At 33.9% G+C, this 24356-nt stretch overlaps 1 protein-coding gene across 1 annotated transcript; it reads right to left on the bottom strand.

Annotated features, from left to right (window-relative positions):
• Positions 1-24143, bottom strand: LOC121312045 (transport and Golgi organization protein 1 homolog). The gene is made up of 19 exons (XM_041244084.1): positions 23993-24143; positions 23599-23820; positions 14534-14622; positions 14187-14264; positions 13988-14098; positions 10092-10163; positions 9790-9894; positions 9554-9676; positions 7413-7518; positions 7240-7295; positions 5255-5345; positions 5034-5172; positions 4571-4733; positions 4251-4286; positions 4016-4083; positions 1386-1486; positions 1115-1240; positions 266-364; positions 1-153 (listed from the first exon to the last, which is right to left on the bottom strand). Exons 1-19 carry the CDS (start codon positions 24141-24143, stop codon positions 35-37), a joined length of 2055 nt encoding a protein of 684 aa, XP_041100018.1. The 3' UTR covers positions 1-34.
• Between the last annotated feature and the right edge of the window lie 213 nt (positions 24144-24356).

Here is a 24356-nt window from a genome sequence, read left to right as displayed (position 1 = left end):
AAAAATACAGGACAGAGATACAAGAAGAGACAACTTATGTTGTATTACTAGTTATCAAACCATCTCGCTGACTTACCGAGTCATCCAATGGAATGCTAGGCGAGGAAGTCCTTGGGCCACTAGAAATCAATGGTGGGGCACATTCTCCAACATCTAGAACATAAATAAAATGTACTTATGAGTTAGTTACAATTCAGGCCAACATAATACAGTTCTCTGTAAAATAAATCAATTTAAAAAAGCATAGTATCTTGCATGAGCATACCTGCTCTGAATGGAGGTGGAAGTCCACGTTCAGGGCCAGAAAATCGTGTGGAAGTTTCAGGTGGGGGTCTTCTTGGACCAAATTGACCATCCATGTGACCTGTGAAAGGAATTAAATGTTAACATAATGCAAGATGGATTCTTTTAACAAAATGTACGTGACAAAAACAATTTTGCCACAGAAAAATGTCAAGTTTAAAATGAACACATTTTAAAGTGAATTTAAAATAGTTTTAGGACTTCTTGGACAGTATGTCATTTTAAAATGATATACATCTACATATCTGAATTGTGAATTAAGTATTTCATTGAGCAATGTTTTGATTTGGAGGAAATTAGCATTTATTTTCAACAAACTTGTTGGGGTGGGACCAGGTGAATACATTTTTGAAAATGACACAATATACCCTGCAGGTGTGCAAAAAAAAAAAAAAAAAAGAATCCTTTTGGGAAGAGGTTGCAACCTTACTTTTTTGGTTTAGAAAATAAAATGAGCAAGTGCTGTATGTATATGAAGATTAGAAGCAGGGGTTACAGTACCGCACGATCTGTGTTTGGAACGTGAACAGTAGATCAGCAGCAGGTAGGAAGTGTTCAAACAATTTGTTAGATAATTATAAATACAGTCATTGCAGTGAGTATGTCTCAAACTTGAATATTGGTTGTCTTAGAATCCTTCTGCCTATCATTTGGCATCTCCAACTGAAAAACTGAATTGCTCTTAACATATACAGTTGTGTATACAGAGAAGCATCTCTACAATGTATTCAATTATTTGGAAGAAAAAAGTAGTTTTAAAAAGTTTTTATGGTAAGGGTTACAATTCTACTGGTTAGACTACCTGACTTACCGAAGGGTTCTCTTCTACCCACAGGAGCAGAAGGAGGGTGCCCAGGGCCCTCAATCATTGGTGGGTGGGAAGGGTCACCTCCACTCACAGGAGGTGGGCCATAGCAGTTGTTATGGTTCAGTGTGCCTGGTTTTAAAAAGAAAATACAATTACCATATCATATGATCAAGGTGATATGAACCTAAAAACACAAAAGGGAAAAATATTAGTTTTAAAAAAATAACGCTGGTCTCATTAGTGAAAATGTGAAGATGTAACAACCCAATCTTACCTCTGTGTGGTGGTGGGATCTGTCTATCTGGGCGGCCAGGGGTTGATTTAATTAGGGAAGTTCTTTGGATTTCTTTGAGTTTATCATTAACTTCAACAAGTCTGGGGAAAATAGAAAGAATGATTCACTAGCCATAATTTCAAATACACTTATTTCCTAGAAATAATAATAGAAATGCAAAAGAATGCATTACACATGGATTGAACTTACAACAAATATGCCTGCTAACCAGTATTTTATTTTTTTTTTTTTTTTTAAACCGGATGATACCAATAGTTGAACTTGACAGCTGTGTAAAGTGATAATGAGAATGTGCAATCACTCCTTGTTGCATTCCCAGAAGGGACCAGGTCCAGAACTTGCAGTGTATTTAACAAAAATATTTCCTTCAAAAAGCAGACTTCTGTGTTATTAGCACATAAACCTCAATATAATCAGTGCAAAAACAAAAAACAGAAACAAAGTGGAATGAACCTTATGCTCATAGAGAAAGAAGCCTAAGCAATTTAATTACAGTTCACTATTAGTGCAGAGTTTTCAATTAATTTTAAGGCACGTGGCACTTAGAAGGTAGTAAGGGACACCGATGGAGGAAGTGTGTGTGTGTGGGGGGGGGGGTGCCTCCACTCCCCACCCGCCATATTTTTGAAAAAAATGATTATAATGGTTCATTCTGGCGCAATTTTGGATAGTTTAAACATATGCTAGACTAGTAGTGGTCTGCTTGCAGTGTCTGACAAAGTACTCCATTAGTGCAATGAAAGAGCTTTATTTCAGCTCTGCTCACAGCAAGACAAGATCAACAAATTGACTTTGGAGTATCAAGGCCCCTGCAATACAAGACTGGCTGAAAATGTGTGTGGAATTGGGGACTGCAACTTTATGATCCGACAGCATGTATTGTAATCAGAAGACCTGTCTGTTACATTTTTTTTTTTTTACTGAAAAACAAAACTACGAAGTTCAAATTGCAGCATGTTCATTCTGCTATTTTCAATAGTAAATACACCACAGCAAGCACAGTGACATATTTTAGATATTTGTAATAGCACAATGTGGAGAGCTAAATTTAGTGAATTACAGTATTCTGAAAACCCTGTTAGTGTATGCTTTTTATGACAAAATGTATGCAAGTATCAGTTTAGTAGATGCTAGGTATTTGCTATGGTATGAATTTTTGGTATTGACTAGGAAGTGAGGTATTTTACGCCTATTATACTTTTGTTTTAAATCACAAAGCAATTCATTCTGTTTTGAGGATTACTCGATACACAATGAATTACTTTGATAAGATTTCCCTCTGGTGTGAAGAACGGTAGCAGATGGCACTCTCCCTAGGGCAGTGGTTCTCAAACGTATTTTTCGCGGACCACTGGATGATTTTTTATTTATTTATTTTTTTTTAAATCTCGACGGACCACACAATAAACCGTATAGCTTACTGAAAAATAAGCGCACAGGAAAATATCACTAATATTAAAAGAACCGTTTGCCTTCCTTTGTTTTAATGTGCTGGGTGGGCCTGTTTCTGTGAGCAAAGTTATTTTAAAATTGGGGTTTTAAAAAAAGGTTCTACTTTACTTTTAATAACACAGATTTACTGAGGAATTAAAAAAAAAATAAAAGATTCTATGCTTCAGGGTGTAATTCTGCTGGTCAAGAGTAGGCTATTAAATTGTGTTATGTTAGCCTCCATACTGGTCTCATTGCTGCGTAAACAGTGCCAGCATAAACCGCAATGATAGCCTGTTAGTAACCAAGTGTTTAAAAATGCCATTAATGTTTTTTGTAATGTGAAATAGTCAACTTTTCCTTTGCCTCCTTTTCTGTATCTTTTCATTATCAACAAAAATACATGACTGGCATTTTTAAATGCTTGGTCACTAACAAGGCTAATGGGTTATGTCAGCTCTCTTCACACAGAGACTGAGACCAGCACGGAGGCTTCATTCACTTTAATTACAATAAATGGAAACGTTGAAAGCTTCCAGTTTAATGTTTACAACAAATAGAACCTTGTTTGGGAAGAACTATTTTCCTCCAAAGTGGAAGGATATATAACAAATCTTTCCTTTTTTTATTGTATCTGTTTTATAAGCGTGATAACACACTCCAGGAATTGTGTGCTGTGTTGCATTAACAGCTTTGTTAGCTGAAGGCATTCAGCTTCACTTCATGCCTCCAACCCAAATACTGCCGTAAGTCAATGTGATGCAGCACACGCCATGTCATGTGTTATCCCTCACTTTACAAATTGCTGTGTGGAGTGCACATGAGCACAATGCACGAAAACTACCTCGTAAAGAATACATTTTAGACACTCCAAAACTATATATGATGGAGAGTTTAGACCTTTTTTTTAACTTGGAGATATTCTCCATGTATGCATTTTCTTCCTGCTTCTGTAGCTGAGTTTTTAAGGTCTACCATTTTGGGTTTGCAATGGGATCTATAAACTATGCTGCCGCTTCCTTTCAGTAATTATGTAAGCTTTCAAAGGACCAACTAAAGGGGGCCACCAGTGGTCCATGGACCATAGATTGTGAACCACTGCTTTAGGGTATTACGCTTAGTGTGACCGATATTACAAACACACAGAATTCCCAAAATTCAATTTGGACGCAACTCACTTTTGTCTTAGGTTTGAAGTTTCTCTCTTCTCTTCCACTAAAGTCCTTTCAGCAGCTCGTGCATTAAGCTGTTGAAAATAAAGTCAAAATGGTCAGTATTACGCCATTTTACCATTAAGAAATATTAATTTAAAATGAAATTACAAACGTTTAAGTATTCAATTATTTCTAGTCATAGTGTTTGTCTAAATTAAGTAATTGTGTTTAATTGATATGGATGGCATTTAACACTTACCCAGTTTTCATGTGCTTTCTTTTCATAAGATGCAATCTTAAAAAAATAAAAATAAAAAAAGAAATTGGTAAGCCAGTCAAAAAAACATAGATAAATTGCAAGCAAGAGGTCAAAAGCAAGTAAATCACAATTCATTTCAATTAGTCTTTTTTTTTTTTTTTTACAGATTACCAATAAAAATGTGTATTTCTCAGAAATACATTGGACAACAAGTGACCATTTTAGCTACATAATAGAATTGTATCCCGAGTTGGATCTGTACAACTGTCAAGAAAAAAAACAAAACAAAAAAAAAAACACACCTTCTGAAACAAACATACCTGAATTTTATAAAAGCGGTCTGTTTTTTGTAATTCCTCCCCGATTTCTTGAATTCTTTGCTTGTAAATCTTTAATTCTTCTCGTGCTTGCACAGCCTTGCTATCGACTTCAGATAGTTTCTGCTCCTTTTCACGACGCTCATACTCTTCCTGTGTTAGTTTTCTGTAAAGAAGGAAGCATTCTCCTATCATTCCCTAATAAGTGTTGCAAATATAATACACATCTGTAGTTATCCCATTACATACTGTTTAAGTGTCTGTAGTCCTTTTTAAATGTAACAAACTGAGGCTGACGTTAAACAGTATAGGGCCCTATTTACTGTATAAAACGATTGTGATGCTGTTTAAACAAATCAAGGGTATTCTTCAAGGGGGTCAAATATAATTTGCAACAGTTAGGCAATGAATTGAACCACTGTCCTCTCCCAGCAATTTACCAGCAGACAGATGCTTGAATACTCACTGCTGGAGTGCATTCTCTTTCTGTTGGTACAACTTATCCATGATGTCCAGTTTCTGTTCCATGGTCTTGAATTCAATTTCGAGATGGGACTTCTCGCTTTTCAAAGAAGCATGACCATGCTCCAGCTTTTGTATTTGCTCTGAAAAACAGTCTGGATTTAAATACTATTCTAGAATGGGTTTAGAGTAGAAACATTCAGCATGAACAAATATACAAGCTACCTTCCAGTTGGTGTCTGGAATTTTCTTCAGCCAGTAGTTTTGCCTTATATCGGTCTCGTTCTCCTTCAACAATTGTCAGAGTTGTCTTTATCTATATAAAAAGATAAATGTAAAAAAAAAAAAAAAAATCACATGTATTATGAAACAGCCATAGATTACAGCTGGAATCCTAATTATAAAACAATTACCACAAATCTTATACTAGCTAAACTCAGGAAGTCAAATATTTTGATTGTGAAACTATGTCTATTAAACAAAATAATAATAATAATAATAATAATAATAATAATAATAATAATAATAATAATAATAATAATAATAATAATAATAATAATTTCTGCCCTGATCATATTCAAACTTCAGTTTCCAAAGATTCCAAGACAGTGTTAGTACGTTTACACTTACAACTTCCTGGCTCAGAGTCGATCAGCTTAGAAGATTATCATTTGAGCCACCTGTTTACACTTGAGCACAGGCCTGAGACAGTTTTGGCCCAGTCTGCGCAGGCATAACCCCTGAACTGTAATGCGCGCCTGATGACGTCATATCAAATCACCCCTTTTTCCCCTATGTGACTTTCAATTGTGTCCGTTCTCCCCCAGCACTCAAGGTTATTTACCACATACTAACAATGCATCATGGTACTGTTGATGATACTATTTAAAATACAGATCAAAAGATGTCCTTGTAGGGGGTGAATACAGTCCTTTGTTTAAAAGTAAAGTGCTTCTGGACCTGAAGCTAGTGCTTTATATATACATATCTAGGGTTATCAGATTTCCAGAAAAAAAAAAACGAGGACTATATTTCTTTCTTCAATTCACGGACGCCATAGCAACTCTGAAGCCGTTAAAATAACAGTATATAACAGCACAATCATAATTTAATTACCAAATTAAACACAGTGCATTTATTGTAGATCATAACAACTTGAATTAAAACACAGCGCATAAGATTGTTTATTTTATATTGAATGGCGCCAACTCACCCAACAAATCACTCTGCAGTTAAAACTTGCTGAACACATCGATACGGTTTTGTACGTAAAACAAATGTGAATACAACAGCAAACTGGGAAGACTTAACAATTGTACTGTTTCTGACTGGGACAAAAAATGAAGGCTAAAACACTTACAATGACACATTTAAAACATAAAGCCTGCACATTTAAATTGATTAAAACGTCCACAAGCTTGCAGCTTTATTTTTCAAATTGTATAACTGTTAGTGCTTTAGTGTACATAATTAAACAGGCACTACCTGCAGAAAAGCACAGTGCTTTTAAACAAAAGACTGTATCCACTGTGTGAAGGAAACCTTTCATTTTCTTAGCAACTTTACTGTAATGACTTGCTTAATTCTAGTTGGATACCCATAAAAACCAAACATTTCTTCATATTGATAGGTATCAAAATACGATCACAGGCTACGTTTGTAGATGTGTGAAAAGTATTATTTCTAACTAAGTTTTATGGCAAGTAGGCTTGTTTCACTTTTATCCCACATGAATTATAAAATGTTTTTTCACATTATAAAACTCTCTCAGCATTCTGTCAAATACATTTTTGGTTGTTGTCAGAGTAAGAATGCCAACTTCCTGTTTCTGTTGTCTGTGCCTGTTTGATGTTGACAGTGGGGGCGTTGCCCATGAGTGTATGGGGACCACTGCATTCACAGTAAACCAAAAAACAGACCATTACAAAAAAAAAAAAAAAAGAACCAAGCCGTCTCGGTCAGTCTAAAAGTGGCTCGTGTAAACAGGGGATGTGTGTTGTCCACAGCAAATAGTGAACCAATAATATGTAACTGTAGATACAAACCTTTGGTCAAAAAAATGGCAACATAAGAAGTGCATCCTTAACTAGACAGTGTATAGTAAGTTACTGTACAAAATGTATCTGGTTTATTTTGCTAGAATACATCAATACTAAAGAGACAATTGAGTAGTAGACATTTATTGGTCAATGAAAGAAAGTCAGACTTACCCGTGACACGTCCATCATCTGTTTTATCTTGTTCTTCATGGCATCATTCTTTTTACCTGAAAGTAATTTTGATTTAAAATTGTGCATATTGTAAAACACTAATTTACTACATAAATTGGACATGTTTTTACAATATAGACCTATAGGAATGTTAACATAGTCAAACAAATCACCTTGAGTTTCTTCATTGGACTTGGCATCTCCTTTCTGCAACTCCACAGTCTCACATTTAGCTTCGGTTTCAAGCTGTCTTAACTCAGTAATGCAATCGGACAAAACCTACAAAAATAAAATATACAACTTAACAGCCGCAAACACACAATGTAAGCACTGGAATATGCAAGATGCTGTATGGAAGTACCATACATAAACTACCCTTGAACAAGAGTCACTGGAGAGGGTAAGAGGAGTGCTGCATTTTTATACTTAATTTTCATTCAGCAGTATTATTTTTACAGTTTCCATACACTTTCAACCTATAAACCTCGAAAAACATTTGTGCGATACACCAATACATTTATTCAACCACAAATGTAATTTACACTGGCACATTTGTAATAAGATGAAAGTAACTGTCAGCACAAGGAGGTGCCCATTAAATTCACCCATATTTTTTACTAAAAAAGAAACTTCCTGTTAATTAGACAAATGGTTCATGGCAACGTCTTTATTCATTTATTTTGTGACAGATGGGTGGCATTTCTTTTTACAAGTATTAAATCTATCAGTGTTGAGGCTTTATTTACCTCATGTGGAATAGCTCCTATTCAAGTCATTTTAAACAAATACAAGTAAGGGTTTCTGAGACCTAGGGGCATTCATGTGAAAACCTTCATGTGAAAACTATCCAACCACAGTATCATTATACAGTGCTTACAGAAAGTCTACACCCCCTTTCAAAATGTTCACCTTTTGTTGCCTTATAGCCTGGAATTAAAATGTATTAAAATTATTTTTTTTTTTTTTTCATTTATCTACACATCCTACCACACAACTTCCAAGTGAAAAAAAATATTCTAGATTCTAGACATTTGTAGAAAATTAATTAAGAATAAAAACTGAAATAGCTTGGTTGGATAAGTGTCCACCCCCCTTGTAATAGCAATCTTAAATTAGCTCAGGTGTAACCAATCGCCTTCAAATTCACACCCAAAGTTAAGTGGCCGCAATCTGTGTTAAATTGTAGTGATTCGCATGATTTCCAAGCTGTAATTGCTGTCAAAGCTTCTTCCACCATGTATTAACTCAGGGGGGGGGGTGGAGACTTATCCAATTATGATCTTTCAGTTTTGTATTTTTAATATATATTTTTTGTCAATAAAAACTTTCTTTCCCTTAACAGTGTGGAGAATGGTGTGTAGATAAGTGGAAAAAATCCTAATTTAAATGCATCAAACTCTGAGGCACTGACACAACAAAATGTGAAAAAAAAGTTCAAGGGGGTGTAGACTTTCTACAGGCACTGTATATTGATTGTCAGTTCATAGGCTTCTGATTTTCTGTTTTAACCAAGAAAAATGAAAACGGTGCATATGCAACAAACACCAGAACAAAAACGCTGGAAATAGTTACTCAGTATGTTGACATGATCCCTTTCCCCGTGAACAAAATAAATAAAATACAGTAACCTATGAAAAAAAAAAAAAAACACAATGGCAGTCCCTCTTTTCTGACTTGCATCTCACATTGATTCGTTCTGAATACTTTAAACCCACACCAACTACTGAGTGACAGCAAATTTCTACATTTCTATTGGAGGATTGTAACACTACTGCGAACTTTAAAACAGTATAACAATTACTAGAGTGGAGGATTGTTCTCTCGCAAGATTTAAAGCTATTGCAATTCCATAGGGAGTAGTTACATGCTCATGGAACTTAAAGAATTGCAAATTGTGGCAAAATGTAAAAAAAATGCCTAAACACACAGAAACCCCCAAAGCATATGCCCGTGATCATAAGGATTTAGTTGTGGAAGACAGAAAAGGAAAGAAGGTGCATGAAGTTTGCAAGTACTGTCGAGTTAACACATGTGTGACAAGAAAAAAAATCCTGTAGAATTTCATGCAGTATATAAAAAGCAAAAGCCCCGAAAAAAAGAAAATAACGATTTACAAAAAAGTTAAATAGCTAAAAATAAGCACCGAAAAATGTAATGAATAAAAACCGAACAGAAGCCCTAAATATAATTTAACGAATGTCTGTTCCAAGTTTCATCATAAGTGGGATGTACTGTGAAAGCTAAAAAGTAATGAGCACCTAACTACATTTTTCAGAATGGAAATAATGTTAGGTAGATCATAAAAAAGACACACCTTTATTTCATTGTCTTTACTTGCAATAGTGTCTTCTGAATCTTTCTGACTCTTCTGGAGTGTTTTCATTTGCTCAGAAAGTTCTCTGTATTGCTCTTCCCAGCTTCTGGCCTCTTTCAATAGCTGAAATTGGGGGAAACAAATATGAATTCATTAACACAATTCACAATCACTGTGCAAAGAAATGCATTAAAATTAGTAACTTAATGCATTTGCTCCTGTATCTAGATACTTACATTTTTGTTACTGTCTTTTAAAGTGTTGTTTTCTTTCAACACAGATTGCAGTTCAGCTTTTACTGCTGCTTCTTTTAGTCTGGCCTCTTCCAAACAAGTTTGTACCTAAATCACAAAGCGTAACAGTCAGATAGAAATAGTGGTTCTTGGTCAAATTGAACTTTGATTAGTTCTGGGCAGCAGTAACCAGTACATACTATATTGTGTTTAAAAGGCTACAAGCAATGCAAGGCAAGAGTTTATTAATCACCAAAAGTGAATACAAAATTTGTAATTAAAATTAAACACGTTTTGCAACTTACCTTTGACAGTTCAGCACTCTTAGAATTAATTAAACTCTGAAGCTTCTTGAATGACTTTTGAGTGTCAGACAACTGGAAAAAAACAAAACAAAAAAAAACCACACACATTACTACAGTATTTACAAAAAAAATAAATCATACAAATTAGCATAAATCATAGTCCACCATTGACTCAGTCATCTTAGAGGTTTTCATTAACTAATTTAGAGAAAATAATACAAAAAGAAAAAAAGACTATTCTTAGACTCTCAGTCATAAAAGGTTTTGAAAGCATTGCATAGACCCCGTTCACACCACTGTGCTGGCCCAATGCTGCCACATATTTAGTTCTGCAACCCCTTTAATATTTGCGGTTTAAGGCACCTTTGTGCGTTCACATATGTGACTAAAAAACAGGCCTAAAAATGTGGCAAATTGTTTTGTTTTGTTTTTTTAATGGAACGATGCACTCAGAATGGAAGAGCTACTAGGGTATGCAGTAATCCTTGATTTGTAGCACATGTTTCTTATTAATATATATTTTTTCAATGCAGCACAGTAGCAATTTTATATACAATCACATTATTCTATCAAGAACACAGAGGTATTTAGAACGCAGGAAAGAGCTACTTGCTAGTGTTGACAGGTATAAATATTTATTTTTGTAATGGATACTTCACTCAGATTGCAAATGACTAACAGGTTGTACATAAAATGACTGACATTCACAAGACAAGACAAGACTGACCACCTAATACTACTGCTCCCTCCTAAGGAAAGACACGACATTAAATAATCATTAAATAATGATTCAATAACCGGTTAAACCTGGGATCATTTTATACAAAAATAAACATATTTAACATTCATTCCATTTATAATAAACATTTATGTATTTTACATTACACATGTTTCTTCTCATTTATACGTATTTGTTTAACCTGCATGAATACTGTCTTTGTTTACAAACACGATCGTTAAACTAAACAAAGAATAAACATCAGTATTACCCCTTCTCTTGGAAGATTACTAAACATATGGGTATAACAAAACCCTTGTTCCACATGTAGCTACAGCAACTTCAGTAAGGGAAATGCCCTAATCCAAACACAGCAATACATCGTCATACATCAGACACACTTTGCTCAACATGCTCAATACATAACAAACTACTGCTCTATCACCAGCAGAACAACATTAACAATAATAATCACAACAGGTATTGACATATTACAGTGTAAATACAATTTTTTACACTTTCAAATTCTAAGCAATTTACAAGCTTACCAGTGCCATTAATCAATAAAGACAAATATATATATATATAGACAAGAAAAGAAATAGAATTTTTAGATACCACAGTAAAACTTGAAGGTTCAATTGAGACTGACCTCTTCTATAAACCTACTGACATGCACCAGTATTTACACATGTCCTCTGCACATCCAATACACACTAAAAGGGCAATCCCAAAGGGTCTAGGAATAAGAATACGAAGAATATGCTCTAAAGAAAGTGACTATGTAAAACAAAGACATGTATTAAAAACAAATCTTAAAAAAAGAGGATACAAAGAAATAATTAGAGACCAAGTTAAAAAAAGTGGATAAACTAAAAAGAGATGATCTACTAGGTGATACTAAGAGATAAAAAGGTCAAGAGAGTCCCATTAGTAATGATGTACTCTAAACTTTTGCCTAATATTTCTAAGATAGTTTGGAAACACTTGCAGATTCTACATAATTCAGAAAAATTGAAAAAAGTATTTCTTAAGGCCCCAGTTGTAGCATTCAAAAGAGAAGCTAATTTAGGTGATATTCTAGTTCACAGTAAACATAAAAGAATAACTGACAGAATAGGTTCTAGAAATACTTGCACTAGTACATGTAAAGTTTGTAAATACATGGACAAAGGTAGAAATAATTAAACATAAGAACACCACATATCCACTAAAAACTAATATCTACTGTAAAAATAGCAATGCTGATTATGGAATAGCCTGTGAAAAATGTGATGAAATAAAATATGTTGGAGAGACTGGAACAACTTTATATAAAATAATTCAGAACCACCTTTCATTAATTAGAAATAAAAAAATGAATGAACCAATAGTACAGCACTTCACCAGTCAAGGACATGACATAAATGATGTAAAGTTTGTAGTATTAGAAAAGCTAAAGTTAGACAATGCGACATATAGAAGAATAAAAGAAAGTAAATGGATAAATAGACTGAACACATTATGCCAGCGAGACTCAACAGAAAAGAATAAACTAACTAATTCCAATAAATATCTCAAAGTTAAAAATAACTAAATAGACAAAATTAATTCAAAAGTTGTGCATGCTGATGTGCTGGGGAGACCAAATCAAGGCTGATCCTCAGAGCCAGCATTGCATGATAATATAAATATAAGTTTATATAAAATAATGTTAATTAGAATTAATACAGATTTAAAGATATAAGTAAAAGTGATGTCACATATAGAACACCATTACATCATGTAAGAATAAATCATGGATTTGAATATAAACAATAACAAGTAGTTGTCATGCCGTCAAACACCTATAAACACCTCCAATGTTTTGATTCAAACACAGGCTCCCTTGAGAAAGATATGTACAACATATCGAAACGTTGGGCAGCTGGCTCTTTGAGCTAAATTATATATATATATATATATATATATATTATATATATATTATATATATATATATATATATATATATATATATAGAAAAAATCATGTTAGTTCAACTTGGAGTTAGTCTTCGTCATCCAGGTGGCTATTGTCAAATAGAGCTGCAGCATTATCCTGCCTGACTGTTGTGAGACGCTGGCACAGAAAAGAATCCCAAATTGGCTGTTTACCTTTCCTTGTAAACCTTGCTGCATGAAGTACAAAAAAAGCACATTACCAGACGTGAAATTCATCCTTGCCAAACTCGTTGATCCGATCTTTAGGGGTGATTGTTATTGTTTTTGGCATCTTTGAACAGCTCTGGATACTGACTGAAGTAAACTGAAGCCTCATTCAACACTGAACTTGAATACCGGAAGCAGTTTTATTAGACAGGTTTGTTTACGTAAATTTAAAGCAACGTTACCTGTGTTAAGGTTTATATATGATATGTGTATTGAATTGGTTATTATCAAACAAACAGAAAAAGCCTTTCATGTGTTTTGCCCTCCCCAAATGTAAAACCAAAAAAACTCCAACATCATAGAAATTCTGTGTTTTTCCGTGTTATCATAAAAAAATCAAAATTGGCAATGTGACATGAAAAGGAGGCGTAAGTCTGCTTTGCATTCATATATATGTAAAGGCTGGCCCTGATCTTGGATTGCAGGCCTTGGGCCACATCGAAACAGCGTCCTAAATCTAGGCCCGCCCTGAGCTGTATACATGACGCCCTATATGGTCGGGACAGTCCCGATTTCCTAGCAAATGTCCCATGTCCCGATACATAGGAAGAAAGTCCCGATATTTACTCATACAAAAAAAATATATCTTTTAATCTGCACAGTATAGTTAGTGAAATCCACACGATGTACACAGTGCGGCCGACACATCTACTGATCACTAACTTATACAAAGGTAAGAACGCTTCATTATGTCTGTTTTTACTGTCATGATGGTCATGTCGTGTTGAGTTGTGGGGGATACGTCTATTATTTGATAGAGTGTTTTTTGCGTATGACCCCCCTACCCCGGAGGTAGTTTCCAAATGTTGGCAAGTAAAACAAAAAAGACCATTTTAGTTCGGTGGACAAAAGTTTCTGCAATGGGTCTTCCTTATTGTCTACCGAGTTGTTTATTTAGGGTTATTACTTTCAGTTTCTGGCGAGAAGGTTCTCAGCCAGTCTGCTTGGAGGCTTTCAGATAGCGGATATATAAAAAATATGATACTGCTTACTCTTTCTTCTTGATGCAGGTTCTTTCTCCTTTCTTCTTCTACAGCAGACTGCAGTGTCCTGAGCTTTTCCATCAGGTTTTCATTATTTTGTTGTAAAGCTTCAAATGCTTCCTTTTAAAGTGAAAGAGAAAACAAATGGTAAACTACCACAACAATTGATGTGCAGCATTTAACATATATTGAGACATTGCTTTATTACCTGAAGTTTTTCATTTTCATGGGCAGAAGAGGATTTTGTTTTCTCGGACTCCACTAACTGCTGTTCACTTTCCTTAATCTAAAATTTCAAAGAAACATATAAAATATGAAACGTAAAACATGTGTTTTTCTTGTTGATTGTAGCTGCTAGTCTCAGGGGGCAGGCAACCTTACAGCTACAGATTTATTATACAATGATTGTATCAACAGATTACTTTTGGTAAATGTGCTGTAAAATAATAATTTATGTAAACTTTTCAAGAAACAATATGTATGGTCTAAGTGTAACAAGTGCATTATTTTCAATATTATTTTCAAAGGTAAAGATTCAACGAAATGTGTGCTTACCTTCTGTTTCAATTCTGATATTTTTTCAAGAACTTCACATTTTTCTTCAAATAACTGCAGAACTCTTTCCCCCAGTTGCTTTTCTGTCACTAAAATAATAATAAACATGGCAGTTAGAAACTTTAAACCCAGTATATAGAATACAAATTGTAATATTTATTTACAAGCATATTCATTTGTTTCTTTCTTTTCAGAAAACAGAAATTTTAAAAGAAAAAAAAATGTAACTACTGAATTTTTTCCACATTAAAAAAAATAATACATCAAGTTTTAAAACAAACAAACACTCCCTGTGATGGCTCTGGGATGCAATAACATGTACACACAGACTGGTGCGTTAGCATATTAAAAACAAGCAATCTCAAGCTTCACATTGGTTTTCATATATAACAGTAAGATAAGGTTACTTACATAGGTATGTCCTATTCTTTATCTAAAAGAAAAGGGAAAAAAAAACATTGTAAAAATAAAACACACAGTAAAACCTACACCAACAAAATTAAGGTGCAACTTCCTAAATCCAAGAACAGGTTTTTCTTTATTTTTTTCTAAACTAGTACAAACAGAATAATTTATTCCACTACCTGACTGGCTAACCCTTTTAAAAAGAGCTATATATATATATATATATATATATATATATATATATATATATATATATATATATATATATATATATATTTTGAATAAACTTACTACAAGGAGGGTCCTCCAGAGGAGAATTATGACTGTCAAGCATCCCACGAGAAAGGTTATAATCACTGGCTCCCACGGCACACCGTAAAAACTGGGCCCTGGTTGCCAGTCCTCAGGCAGGGCAGCTACCAACTGAAATAAATAAATAAATCTTCAAAACTGCAGGGTACCATACAACAGGTCTCTCATTTCACGCTATTTAGTTGCAACACTACCAAAAAGTCTGAAAGACCGGCTTTACCTACTAGAACATAGTTATATATGAGACAGAGAGACTTTTTTGGAGGAATAAAATGGTTTGCTCAAGTCATAACACCAAGAAATGAAAAAGTGTTTACTGTATTAACAAAATCAGAAGATAAAACTGAGATTCTTCCTGCCATGTCACTTCAGATCTACACAAATATATCCCAAGGTTCTGATTGGATTTTATTTTGAACATGGACTGTACCCCCAAATAATCTGAACAGATCATAAAAACATAAACATGCACATTGCATCCTCCTCCATTTAACTTGTGCAACAATGTAACCCTGGATTTATTTTATGTTATTCTGCAACCAGTCACTGAAACAATCTGGAACACACTGTGCTGCTTTTTGATCAAATAATAATTTCATCAAATTAATCTAGACATAATGCAATTTTAAAATAGCAGCAAAGATTAAAAACTAACAATGCCACTTTATATAGATAGGATTGATAGCTACTTTTTTCACTTTTTAAAATACACTTATCCAATAACAAATGAAAAACAGAAATAGATAGCCCTTGATATAGGTTATTATTATATACGAAATAAATGAAAAACAAAAATAGTTATAGAGACAGATATATATATATATATAATAAAAAAAAAAAAAAAACTTTGTACAGTTGAAAAATAAACCACCACAACACTTTAATTTACCCTCCCAAGAAGACAAAAAAAAAATGGTCTAGTTTGTACAAATATGCACTTACAAATCTGACCTGAGTTATGTAGTGAATTGTGAAAAGCAACCAAAAGGGCTATACTACTCTATTGCTCTAACGGTGCAGTTAACTTATATTACAGTCAAGGAAATTGAAACACAAACATTTTATTCAAGTGTGGAAAAAAAAATGCGATGCAATTAACGGACTACACTGTATAAAACTAGTTTTGCAAGCTCTAAAAATCAGGTGAAATAAAGTAGTAGATAGATTTGAAGGGCAACGCCTAAAAAACTAATGTCATTTAATTTAGCCCCATATAATCTAATGCGATTAACTGTTATAGTACTAGTAACAACAATTTTAAAATACATTTTGTTAGCAAACTACTGTGCAGCTTAAATTCTGTCTGCGGGCTTTGGAGAAAACGCCCACTAAATAATCAAGCAAGTTTACTTACATTAATTACTGTCCTAACCAAAAATGCGTAAAAACCCAAAGATATTCCTTCTTCAAAGTCTTTTTGCTCTAAATTATCCATATCGAAAACTGGATGACAGGTGGAATTAAACCACAGGTATGCGATTTTACACTAAAAATACACTAAAAAACAGTGTATTTAAATACCGACATTGGTACGACATATTAGTAATCGGAATTATTTCTGTTAATAAAATAAAAACGGCTTCTCAGGCGTCGATGTTATTTTTTAAATGTCAAAAAAAAAAAAAAATAGGATTAAAACACATCAAGATTTAAGATGACAAATGTGAATATCAAAGAATAATGAACAAAAATAATAACGTTAGTTAATTAGATTTGAAAATATAATCGATAATAAATGGTTACAGAGAAGCAGTGTTTCTCTTCAAGTTTACAGATCTAGCTCTACAATGAACTTCTCTCCCTAGCACGTCAATAATGCCTGACCTTTACTGACCACCACAACGTCACAATAGCTGAGGACAACATACATCGCTTCCATAGCGACACCTAAACGTGGCTGAAAAATAAATAGATGAAACTACAATATATAAAAACATGTTTAATTACCTCAATATTTTTTTAAACAATATTTTAACTACTGAGCCCAATAAGGAGTGAATTGAAAAGAGTTAGAACCAAGTTTAAAATTCAAAAGCCAACACCTGCCTGTCAGAGCTTTAAAAGTTAGTTACCTACTCTGTGTATAATATACTGTGCCTATAGAAAGTCTACACCCCCTTTCAAAATGTTCACCTTTTGTTGCCTTATAGCCTGGAATTAAAATGCATTAAAATATTTTTTTTTTTTTTTTTTTCATTTTCCCTACACATCCTACCACACAACTTCCAAGTGAAAAAAAATATTCTAGAAATTTGTAGAAAATTAATTAAAAATAAAAACTGAATAGCTTGGTTGGATAAGTGTCCACCCCCTTGTAATAGCAATCCTAAATTAGCTCAGGTGTAACCCATCGTCTTCAAAATCACACACAGTGTTAAGTGGCCGCAAACTGTGCTAAATTGTAGTGATTTATCCAAATACTCACTAAATATTCTTGCCATTCTCCAAGAGAGGACAGTTATCTACTCAGAGTTACCAAGATATTTAGTAGGCAAGAGGTCTTAACAGGCAATATTGGCTATCCCCCAGTCACCCTGTGATATTTGCTGTTTAGTTTATATAAATATTGGTATCTGGCGGGACAGTCTGCCACAAAAGCAAGGACTTACTTGCATATCATTTTACCACCAGTACTTGCAGCTACTCCATACAGACTGAAGGAAACAGGCAGGGTGGCCTTCAAAGGATTTCTGTGAAACCAATGCGTCATGGCTTGGAACAGCTACAGTATTTCTTCTTCTAGTTGAGTGAAAAGTACGCTTTAATAGAGGGAAATACAGATTTAAATGTAATCTCTTTAAAATAATCTCCATCTAAAGGAAGACAGAAAACAATATTAGTATACAGATCATCCTCAGTTTCTACCCTGTTCATAGTTCCACAATATAATGCAAAATAAATAAATATATTCTAAGCCAGGTACATTTACAACAAGCGTGTCTGTTAACTAACTTGCTAGGAGACTGTGTGGTCCAGTGGTTAAAGAAAAGGGCTTGTAACCAATATTCACTTAACCTCCCCGTGTTTCATATTTTGGGCGAGACTAGTTGTAAGTGACTCTTCAGCTGATGCAAAGTTCACACATCCTAGTCTCTGTAAGTTGCCTTTGATAAATGTGTCTGCTAAATAAACAAATAATACATAGTTTTGAATTCTGACCTTGTTTAAAGTTACCATATTCCGTTTTTAATTTTAGCAGTATAAGATTCTTTACCCTTCGCGCCCACCTTCCACTTTCTCATTTTAAAGTAGTCAACAGTTATAAATGTCATCTACAAAGTAGGTTATGGCTCAAGAAAACAAAAGAAGATTTCAAAACGTTTTGAAAAGGGCAAAACATGAACTATTAGTTCACAGCGTATAATATATATATATATATATATATATAAAAAAAATATATATATATATAAAAATATATATATATATATATTATATATATATATATATATATATATATATATATATAATAGTACTAATGCCTCGGAGATATTATGCATTTAATTGCGGCAACACAGTAAAAAAAAAAGTAAATATCTCCCCTTTCAATTTTCAGCCGGATGATATTTTTTGTAAGTTTTACAAGGCCGGAATTCATCTTTTTATTTATATACAGTAGATGCTGCTTGGGAGCCATAAAAAAGCTGTCTATCTGAAAGCTGTTAAAGCGAAAAACCATAGTATAGGATTGATTCCTGTAAAAATGTTACTAACCAAAAGTTGTCTTTATCGGAGTTGCTAATAAGTGGCATCTATTGTATAAACGCATAATTAAAAATGCATCGTCTATTTATTGTCTGTATCTATCAATTAATCAATTAAAAAATATGTATTTCTTTAAGAAGCTTGTTATAGTTTGAAGTCTGTTTCATATCCTTTTTTTAGGCACTATTAAAATGTGTCTATTATTACAATACTTTGTATATTTATGTCTTATTAATAAAGCAACCGCTTTATGTAAACATGTTTAAATGTACATATATATTTTTTTTAATGATCGTCTTGTATTTATTCTTAGCTCAGTTCTCAGTTATGGTTGCAATTCATGACTCAGCAGTTTTGAATACTCTAACAATAGTAGTTCTTACAGTATGTATGTTTTACTTCTATCGTCTTAAACTTTATATTTAATTTACGGCTCCCGCGGAAAAATGAAACGGGAGATATACATCGAAATAGCTTTGTACTATCCCTGACTATGCTGCAGCTAAATTGCTAGCTTATTGTTAGACCGCCGCTGTCACTTTCAAACACAAGTGCTTCCGGCAGTGTACTAAACGGCAAAAATAATGATAATAACAATGATAATACAACAAATTATAAATATATAAAAAACAACGAAAATTAAAGAAAACCACAGAGATAAAGTAACGGGAAATGGGAAAGAACTATGAGGTTTCAACTGGAAATGACAGGAAAAAATAATCGCTAATGAGAAATAAACAGTAACAAGTTAATAGTATAAAAACACATTTTCCTGTTGGGTTAATGTAGACATATTTGAATAAAATGTCTTGTCTTAGTTTATTGTAAAGTTATTAGAATTTGGTTACAACTAAAGTCTGAGAAAATGTAATATTTCTTACCTCAGATTGCCGTTGATCACCTCTCTGAGCTCGAGCTATTTAAATAAATAAATAAATAAATAAATAAATAAATCCCGCCTGGCAAACGCCTCTGCACGCGCCGGTCGTTATTCCCATTTCACCCAGTGAGAATGAACTGGTGCCAGTGGCAGAACGGCATCTAAACAATTGGGTTGTGGTTTTCTTCTAATGTTATTTTTAAAACATAGATATACACAGAAAATAAATGATATCATTATATTTTAGAATTAAATTATATTTATAATTTTGTATATGTAATGATATTCAGAGAGGAGATGCATAAATAAATAATTGTGTCCCGCTTCCCCTGACACCTCAGTGTCGTGCAGGTGATTTAGCTGTGGGAGTCAGTACGCATATTTTTTTTTTTTTCATTAATACTTAATCAAACTGCAATCTATAAAAAAACGTATATGGAGATCTGATTCCTCACATTCTTTGTAGAACTACATAAATTATGTTAATCTCTATATATTTCTATAGATGTTTCCTCAACATTCATATAACTATAGAGATTCCAAATTTTTATATAGAATTCTATAGAGATTTTGTCAACCCCCCTAAAACTATAGAGATTTCACAATTTTCTATAAAACAATTTTCACAAGGGGGATCATTACCAGTCACAGCTGTACCAGGAGGGTGGGGGCTGGAGAGGCAGCTCTGCTCAACCCACAGGGAAGGTGCAAAAGAAAACAAATCAAAAACACAAACTAGTGAACAAACACAAATAATTCTAGTGCCACAGAAATCACGCAAAACAACAAATAAAAGAACTCTGAATCTTGTGAAACACAAATAAACAAAATAAAGTAAGCCACACAAACTCAACCAAACAATTGCTCAGAATAATACTGCACAATAACAGACTACTACTAGTAAATACAGTGTAGGAACAGCTGACACAAGCTGCATTAACAATTAGGGTTAAACTTCATAAATAAAGTGTATTCTATGGTTAAAAGGGTATACAATGTTTAATACAAACTTTAGAACAAATAATAAATACATAACTAGACAAGAGCACAAATTCACAATTGATTGATAAGTAGACAGAGGGGCCGAGAGTGAGGAATCGCAAAGACAGTGGCAGCAGACTTCAAGGGTGATCTCAACCCAAACAATTCAGTTTCTATACGACCCACAAAACAAACAATCAATTTTCTCACTTTCATTCTATAAACTCCCGAGCACGTCGCAGCCCTGCCCGTCCTCTCTGCGCTCTGACCTCTTGATTCTCTCCAACACAGCATATATATATATATATATATATATATATATATATATATATATATATATATATATATATATATATATATATATATATATATATATATATATATATATATATATATTAACCAATAGTATAGATCATGCAAGCAGAGAAAATTAACTCAACCAGTTTAATGCGTTTTGTGTTTACATTTGCAACCCACGCATAAACGCCTTCTTATAAATAGAGTAACACACACACACACACACAAACACACACACACACACACACACACACACACACACACACACACACACACACACACACACACACAATATAAACAAGTGTATTATCCCACATAATCTACATATACATTTTCGGACCAGTATGAAGTGAAAGTTGATATTGTTGACCCACTGACTCTAATTTGTATGCTAGATAAGTCAAAACTTATTTAAAAAAACAAAATAGCAAATAACAGCTTGAAGGTACAGTGTCCATAATAAAACACAATTCCTATGTGTGTCCTACCTGCTTAGCTTTAGCCTTTCATTCATTTTTTTTATTTTCCTCAGACACTTTTAATCTGTAAACAGATCATTTACACAAGTGTTTGATAGCAGGTGTTTCAATTCTATATGTCTAACCCATGCTACCTTTTTCAGCTTTAGTGTGAAATTTATATTGTTATTTAAAAAAAAAAAAAAATTATTTGATTTATTTATTTTGCTTGGTGGTTATTTTGTTTACCCTGATCCACAGTCCAGTATAGTAATTACAGTGGTTTTTGATTAGGTTATTCTGATCACATTAACTTTTCAAAAGGAACTAATGATACAGACTTGTTGATTAAAAAGAAAACAAAAAACAGTTTTGAAGGGTTATATTCCAGTGCAATATACATAGCAATTAGCAAATAGAAACATTTTAGCTACTGGGTGAACACACTGGCTTTTAAGTTTCCATTCAGATAGTCCCAGTGCAGTAAAGCAGTGTGAAAGTAAGCCAGACCACATATATATTTTGGGATTCTCTTGTAACTTCTTTTAGGTTTTGAATAGGTTCACAGAACTTCCTTGCTGCATGAGCTATTTATTGCACAAGGTTTTATTGTTAGAAAAGAGAAGACCAAAACTGGTTACCGTTTTAACCAGTGTGTAAACATTAGCTTTTCATAAATACAAACACAAAACAAAAACACAATTTGTAACTAAGGAGATTTATTTAGTTTACTGTACTACTATACAGAGCAGATATTTCAGATCATATACCTCCCTCTGCTACCATCACAAATATATAACATTTTTAATTGAACTGGCAACGTAGTCGGTATCGTGTGTTGGAAACATGACAGTGATGTTGTACTGTGATGGAGTAATCCACCATAGCTGTCATACGACACTTTATTAATACAAACTGTTTGTGGTTTTTATTTAGATTAGCAAGGCAGCTACAGAAAGAGGTTCAGTCATCCAATTCTTTAGATTTAACAGAAGATCAAAAGGTAGGTTTCTACTTTTGCGGGGGCGCTGTTTCTGTACTGTACAAAACTGAGTATTTTTCATTTGATCAAAGGGAAGAGATCTGATTCGAAAAGCTATTTTCCCCTCTTGATTTGGCAATTACAGCCTTACATTTAATTTATAACTTTTTAATTTTTTTTTTTTTTTTTTTTTTTTTTTTACAATATTTGTATCTAATACTTTTATCATAAATATTAATATGTAATTGCTTTGTCCTGAGACAAAACTCAAAGCTCACTCAGGAAAAGGACGGGACAGATTGAGCAGTAGAGGTAAAAGAGACCTAGGTATAGGGATCGAGCTGACTATAACTAAAAGATTAACAGCAAATAAAGAAGCGGGTTTCGGCGTATAAACGCAATACAGCCTGATTACGCTGCAGGTGGAATTGGGAATGTTCTCTAAGGTAGCGAGGCTGGGGTGCTGTTTTTATTGCAGTTGAACTGGTTTTCTTAGTTCATCGAAATTATTATACTCCTTATTTTGATTATATATATTCCTATATTTGACTATATATATATATATATATATATATATATATATATATATATATATATATATATATATATATATATATATATATATATATATATAATATTTATATGTATGTATGACTATGATACTATATTGTTTACCAATATTTTATTTAACCGGGGCGACTGATACTTTCCTTGTTTTAGTTTTATTTGCTGAGACGCATTAACGTAAGGGAAGCACTGGCTATTGACTACTTGTTTTGTGTCTGGGGCGCCCTCTGGTGTTCTCTGCTTCTCAGTGATATTTCACTTGGATATTTTCTCGGAAGGTTTGTTTTTGCACAGCGGGACCTGTCTGATGGTCTGCTGCTTTGTGGTGATCTTCCGCGATTGCAACTGCACCGCACCCCATAGAATATACAAGGAACACGTTTACTGGAGACGGAGGTTCCTGATTCCACGGCGAGACCCATTTTTATATATGTGTGAACTACTCCTTACCCAGTTCCCTATATTCTTTTCCTCTTCTTACTCTTGTTTTCGTTCCTCTCTATCTTCTCTCCCAGGGGGACTGCAGTGGTGATTGAGGCTCTGGGAGACTGGCAGCGCAGCAGAAGCCAATCCAGACGAGGCGATGCACTTTCTTGCTCGTGGAGGGACTCCGGACTGTGGTTCCTGTTGTCTTGACCATCTTCGATAAAAGCTTTTGCGTGACCTTCGGCTCCGGTTCCATTGTGGGGCTGCTTCCGACTGGCTTTTTAACATCTTTTAGTATTGTTTAAATATTCAGATTTCTCTACCGCAATCAAAGTTCTTTTACTATTTGCCAGTTGCGTGCCTCTTTGTTGCGCATCTGGTGTGTGGACCCCGGATTGAAAGGAACCTGCGTAGAGAAAAGAAAGTGTTTAGAAGTAATTGGTACTTACCTGAGTGCGAAGTCTTCTGTGTAGTACTACTAGGGGAAGTATTTCCCAGTGAGTTGGTGCTCACTAGCCAACCACCAGGTGGTGTAGTCCAGGAAGGAGATAGCCAAAGGTGACAGCTACCTGTTACACATGCACTGCTAAGGTTCTTCATATAATACAAACAAGTACACATTTGTAAAGATAAATACAGAATAAGAATCAGGCTACTTTATTTCTGATTACACTACTTGTGTCCCTGTATCTTTTTTTAAACAGTGCTTTGAAGAATAAAAATAAACAAATCTGTTAAATGCTTCCCTGCTTTTACCAGCCAATAAACCTCTGACAGTGAGTGAGGGCAGCCACCAAGTAAACGGATGCATTC

The sequence above is a fragment of the Polyodon spathula genome, unplaced genomic scaffold (assembly GCF_017654505.1).
Source record: "Polyodon spathula isolate WHYD16114869_AA unplaced genomic scaffold, ASM1765450v1 scaffolds_3481, whole genome shotgun sequence".
Taxonomy (NCBI): Eukaryota; Metazoa; Chordata; class Actinopteri; order Acipenseriformes; family Polyodontidae; genus Polyodon; species Polyodon spathula.
The sequence above is the reverse complement of the archived record's forward strand: the minus strand, read 5'-3'. Positions and strand labels throughout refer to the sequence as shown.